Raw genomic sequence first — 6,289 nt, 5'->3', positions numbered from 1 at the left:
ATTTAAAAAATTATAAAGTAGTATAATAGACTTTAGTAAAAAGTGTCAAATTCTCCTCCACACAGATTGAGCCATTTCATATTCCCACATATGATAATGCTTTGTTGCCTTACAGCTTCACCAACAGAATGTGTTTGTCAAACTTTAAAAATTATTTTAATCAGAGCTCTTAATGCTTGTGATAACAAATCAAATCGTTTGTAAGAGCTCATGATGAAGAGTAATAATTCTCTACCCTACACTGTACTTCTTCAGAAACAGCCTCTATTAACTGATTTTTAGCTCTATTGGTTAACCCATAACCCTTAGATAAATCTCTATCTCTTAATTATATTAAGTTTAGATGGTATTTGTTGACACTCTGAAATGGAAGATGATGAGTACCTTTATAATATGTCTCTCTTCCTCTTCTGCTGTTTTATATGTATCTATATTTCTATTTTTTATAATGATTGTATTTTAATGTAATATAGTTTTTATTCCATTAACTTTCAATAGTGTCTTTTGACGCCCACTTTCTAAGGGAAAGATAGGTCATTTTTGTTCTGATCCATGACCAGGACCAAGTTTTCCATTATTTATCTTTAGGTTAACTCTAAAAATTGTGTTATGAATATTTAAATATTGTTTAGCATAGGCCACGTAGGGTGCTAGAATAACATTTTCTTCTTTTTTGGAGTGTTGTCATGATCTCATTTGACGGAGAATGTTCTTAACATCAAGGTCATATAACCTTTTATAATCCACTCAGAATTTAAAGTTATGCTAAATTTGTTTTGTATCTGGCTATGTGTATATATTTTACATTTACATGTACAAAATAGCACAGAGACAACAGCCTTGTGTAAAGAGCAGCCCAAGACATCACACGAGTAAGCTTCCATCCTCCTGTTGGCAAACTGAAACCTCTACTTGTAGCCTTTGTGAGGGCTAGGGCACCTCTGGGAGCCTGAGCCTTGGCTTTTGACTTTGACCTTGCGGTAGCCTCAGATCAGCAGAGCAGTGTCACTGCTAAAGCTTGTCTCCCAAGCTTCTAGGACTGATGCCTTTCAGGATCTTGGGCTTGATAAAGGCTTTGATGGCCTTTGTCTTATTGGTGTGCATCTTCTTTACAGCATTCTTGTGTTTCTTGAAAAAGTTCAAGATCCTTAGGAACTTAGGCTTCTCCTCCTTAAAAAAGCCATTGTGATTAGGGTTTATTGATGCCATTTTGGAGCTGGTTATGTGTGGTGTGGTTCTTGGACTTGGCCATATGTGCTGCACTGCTGCTGGCAGCCCAGAAAGTAGGACTGGGAAAGAGCCATATTTGGATTTTGATTTAAAAAAATCCCTTTTTTCCCCTCTCTTGCATTACTTTACCATATCGTTAATTTTTTCCAAACTTAGTTTTATTGGGGCTCTTTTTTTTCCCCTGATGGTTTCTTCCTAACTTCCTGTTGATTTGTATAAAGTCAGCTATGTTGTTGTAATCTTGGAATGTCCCTTCACCACTCCCCTACTTCATTATTTCCTGGCCCCTGTGTTATTTTGTTTTCTAGAGGACAGATTTAAGTTTTTATAGGAGGCAGTCACACAAGTGGACTTGCGAAAAGAATGCGTTTGAGTTCTCACAGGTCTTTTCATGTCTGAAAAATGTCTGCTTTTTTGCACTTGATTTATGGTTTGTATGGTCATAGAGTTCTAGGTTGGAAAATTTTCCTGCAGAGCTTTGAAGTTTATTTTCCCACTGTCTTTTAACTGGCTCGTTATGACACTGCCCTGGAAGGGGAAGATGGCACTCTGCCTTCATATTGTCAGATTGGGGTATATGACTAGATTTCATGTTCAGTCTTCATTGACACCTAGGGTACAGAATTCCCTTTTCCTGCAGGGCTGAGGTGGGAGTTGTGGTTCCCAGGAGACCTCCACCAGTATCTCCCTGGCTGGGTGCAAGTGGTACCTTGTTGCTGCTCCCTCTATGGCCTCAATTACTGCCATGTGAGTATGGAAGTCCAGGCTTTCCACAGTCTCCACTGAAACCTTGTTGTGAGAGTCCTTGTTACTGTGCAGTGGGTATAAGGAAAGCCCCGGTTCCCTACGTGACTTTCTCTAACACCACACTGGCAGGGGGTAGGTGGATGGGATACTTCGGCACAGCCTGGCAAAGGTAGAAATCTAAGTTGCTTCCCTGTGTTTCCTTTGCTGACTCAAGTGAGGGTGGGACCACACAGGTTTTTCTGTATTGTTTGGTAGTTATTTCCTAAAAGTTTTCTGACTTGTTGCTGCTGCTGCTGCTAAGTCGCTTCAGTCATGTCTGACTCTGTGCGACCCCATAGATGGTAGCCCACCAGGCTCCCCCGTCCCTGGGATTCTCCAGGCAAGAACACTGGAGTGGGTTGCCATTTCCTTCTCCAATGCATGAAAGTGAAAAGTGAAAGTGAAGTCGCTCAGTTGTGTCTGACTCTTAGCTACCCCATGGACTGCAGCCTACCAGGCTCCTCCGTCCAGGGGATTCTCCAGGCAAGAGTACTGGAGTGGGGTGCCATTGCCTTCTCCATCTGACTTGTTAGGTGGCCCCTTCTCAGGCCCTTCAGTTAGAGCTGACTTTTGTTGGAGGTTTTTTTTTTTTTTTTTTGGTTTTCATCAGTTGGTGTTTCAGGTTGCCAGTTACTATCGTCATGAGTGGCTGTTCAGTTTTATCAAATGCATTTTCTGCATCTACTGAGATGATTTTTTGATCCCTTTCAACCCCCTTTTTTAATGAAGTGAACTACATTTATTTTCAAATGTGTAACTTTGTATTCCTGGGATAAACCTGTTTGGTTGGTCTTGATATCCTTTTTATACATATTGCTGGATTCAGTTAACTAGTATTTTATTATTATTTTTTCATGATTTTGACTATAATTCTTTTTTGTAATGTTCTTGTTAGATTTTGGTATCAAGATTATACTGGCTTTATGAGAAAGAGGACTACCTTAAAAAACTGTTGAAGAAATGGTATGATTTTTTTTTTTTTTAGTGTAAAAAGTTATCAGTGGTTACTGATGTTTGGATTAGCAAGGGAAGTCTCTATTGAATTTAAGAAAATTAAGTATTACTCATGCTGCTGCTACTAAGTCGCTTCAGTCGTGTCCGACTCTGTGCGACCCCACTGATGGCAGCCCACCAGGCTCCCCTGACTCTGGGATTCTCCAGGCAAGAACACTGGAGTGGGTTGCCATTTCCTTCTCCAATGCATGAAAGTGAGAAGTGAAAGTGAAGTCGCTCAGTTGTGTCTGACTCTTAGCTACCCCATGGACTGCAGCCTACCAGGCTCCTCCATCCATGGGATTTTCCAGGCAAGAGTACTGGAGTGGGGTACCATTGCCTTCTCCGAAGTATTACTCATAAGTAATGAGAAATGAGAATAGGAAAATGCTTATTTGTGTTTCCCTATAATATCAGGGGATAGATAATCCCTCCCTTCCACCTTCCACATTCAAACTCACTCCGCCTTCTCTGTTATATACACAGATATTATTTTATTTTATTTTTTTTGACTGACCAATTCAAGTTATGGTCATCATGATGTTTTATCTCTTAGTATTTTAGCCTATATCTCCTAAGAACGAGTATATTCTTCTATATAACCACAATTCTTTTATCACCATGAAAAGATTTTGCATTCACAAAATAATATATTTAACATAAAATTTAATTTAAATTCTCCCAGTTCCAATAATGTGTTTTGCAGCTTTTCGTTTTTGAGTCTGAGTCCAATTAGGGATCATATATTGTATTTAGCTGTCCTGTCTCTAGTGCCCTTTCATCTAAAACAGTTCTGCTTTCTCTTTTTCTTTTTGTCTCTGACATTGACTTTTTAAAGAATCCTGACCATTGTTTTTTTTTAAAGTCCTCCATTTAGGATTTGTTTTAATGTTAAAAGTTCATGTTTAAACATTTTGGCAGGAATACCACATACCATAGGTAATGTGTCTAATACCATGATCTTTTATTCTCCTTTGAGGTCACTCCTTTTCCTTCATCCTTATTTAAAAGGCTCTCATTTGTTGTCTTTTTATCTTCTTTTATTCTCCCTTGTTTCTGTTTTGTTGAAGTCATGTTTCTGCTCTATTTAAATATGCCACTTTCCTGAAATATGTTAATCTTTTTCAGAAGTATATTTGTTCTCCAAGAGATGATGTTCTCTTTCCATTTGTAATATTTATAATAGGTGTTCTATTTTCCATATGCCCTTGAGCAAGGTGGACTCTTATCTAGTTTTACTGTTTGCCCCAGGTGGGATGAATGGGGTACCATGAATACTGTTCTTTATGCCCACAGCTGACCCTGAGATCCCTTTCTCAGGTCTGTGGTTGAAGAACTGGTTCATGTTCATTGTTCCCAGTTGAATTCCTAGAGACTAGCAGGTGTTTGCACTAGTGAGGTAGAATTTTATTCCCTTACTGCCTGATACTCTCATATTTTCAACTAATAACATGCAAAAGAACTAAAATTCCCAGAGTGTACTCCATTAGAGTTATTTTTGTCTTTGTTCTCACTGTACTTTTTATGTGTAATTATTATAACCAATATAACTACTTTAAAAAGAAAGTCAAGTTATCAGGTAGCTCCCCCTGCCTATTACAGTGTGTTCATGTGTGTGTGTGAGTGATCCATGAGTGTAATAATCAGGATTGAAGGGTAAGGTGGCCGAAGGTGGGAAGAAAAATTAACCTGTTATATTAAAAGAGTGGTAATGAGGGCTGATACTAGGATGTTTCCTTTTATTTTGCATCACATATGCCTTTATTTTTAGTAGTTCAGGTATCAGTGAGAGTTGTCAAGGCATAGTGTCAGATTAGAAAGTCTTCATGACCAGATGGATTATGACTGCAGAATTTGTAGCCTGGGTAACTGAGAGAAAAAGGTGGCAGAGCCAGCATTAAAAATAAGGAAATTGAGATGTTTCTGGGGAAATGAATCATTGGTTTGATCTGAGTTATATTGAGTGAGGTTACTGTCTGTGGGGAGCTCTCCAAGGGCAGTTAAAATTTGGACCTGAAGGTCGTAAGAAACTATATCTTTAGGTATAGTCTGGGAGTCAGTTATAGAGTGACGAGTACTGAGAACTAAAGAAATGTCATGAATCTAGTGGGTGGATGGAGGGTAGGAGGGAAGGAAAGATCAGTAAGATGCTAGGGACATCTCATATCCTAAATCCAAACATCAGCTTGTTGATTCATGCACTCGTCTCTGTTTGCACTGCTATCCTCTCTTGATCCCGGTCACCGTTCTCTCTTACCGTAATGACTGTAACGTCTCTTGACCGATGCTTTCTATCACTCTTGTCTCTCTCCAGTTCAATCAGTATCCAAAGTAAGTCTTCCAAAGGGCAAATCTGATTATGTCAGTTCACTGGTTAAAATCCTTCAGTTGCTTCCTGTGTTTTCAGATTAAAATCCACGTATCTCACATGACTTAAAAGACCCTTTGAGATCTTGACTCTGCCTATTAATATAAAAATAATGACCAACATTAACTGAATTCTTTTGAACATTAGTACTTACTCTAAGTACTTTACATTTGTTAACTCATTAAATCTTCACACTTAGTCTTTGAATTTATTAATACCTTCATTAACAACCTGGTGGAGTAAGTACTTCTGTGATCCCCATCTTGCAGATGAAAAAGACTTCCAATATCCGAAAGTCACAGAGTTAACAAGTGGGAAGCTAATAACTTTGCATTCAGTATATTATTTATTTTTCACTATAATCTTACTGGATAAGAATTGTTAGTATCCCCTTTTACTAATAAAGTGGGACTTCCTGGGTGGCTCAGACAGTAAAGAATCTGCCTGCAATACAGGAGACCTAGATTTGAACCCCAGGTTGGGAAGATTCTCTGGAGAAGGGAATGGTTACCCACTCCAGTATTCTTGCCTGGAGAACTCCATAGACAGAGGAGCCTGAAGGGCTACAGTCCATGGGGTCGCAAAGAGTTGGACACTGCTGAGTGACTAACACTTTCACTTTCAAAGTCAGAGATGTTGTTTGCCCAGGACACACGGGTTATGAGTGGTAGAGCTAGATTTGGAGTCTGCTGCTGCCGCTGAGTCGCTTCAGTTGTGTCCGACTCTGTGCGATCCCATAGACGGCAGCCCACCAGGCTCCCCCCCCCCTGGGATTCTCCAGGCAAGAACACTGGAGTATGTTGCCATTTCCTTCTCCAATGCATGAAAGTGAAAAGTCAAAGTGAAGTCGCTTAGTTGTGTCTGACTCTTAGTGACCCTATGGAATGCAGCCCGCCAGGCTCCTCCATTCCT

The 6,289-nt window shown here is 39.4% G+C and overlaps 1 protein-coding gene across 1 annotated transcript in view; it reads left to right on the top strand.

The window, feature by feature from the left end:
* The first annotated feature begins 529 nt into the window (after positions 1-529).
* The window catches only part of DENND1A (DENN/MADD domain containing 1A), a 520,043-nt gene continuing 514,283 nt past the window's right edge, over positions 530-6,289 (top strand). Inside the window, exon 1 of the mRNA XM_010844030.1 lies at positions 530-1,977. Within this exon, the coding sequence (XP_010842332.1) occupies positions 1,958-1,977 (20 nt within the window). The 5' untranslated portion in view covers positions 530-1,957. The remainder of the gene's footprint in view (positions 1,978-6,289) is intronic.

This window comes from Bison bison, unplaced genomic scaffold, assembly GCF_000754665.1.
Source record: "Bison bison bison isolate TAMUID 2011002044 unplaced genomic scaffold, Bison_UMD1.0 scf7180017864193, whole genome shotgun sequence".
In the NCBI taxonomy this organism is placed as follows: domain Eukaryota; kingdom Metazoa; phylum Chordata; class Mammalia; order Artiodactyla; family Bovidae; genus Bison; species Bison bison.
The sequence above is the reverse complement of the archived record's forward strand: the minus strand, read 5'-3'. Positions and strand labels throughout refer to the sequence as shown.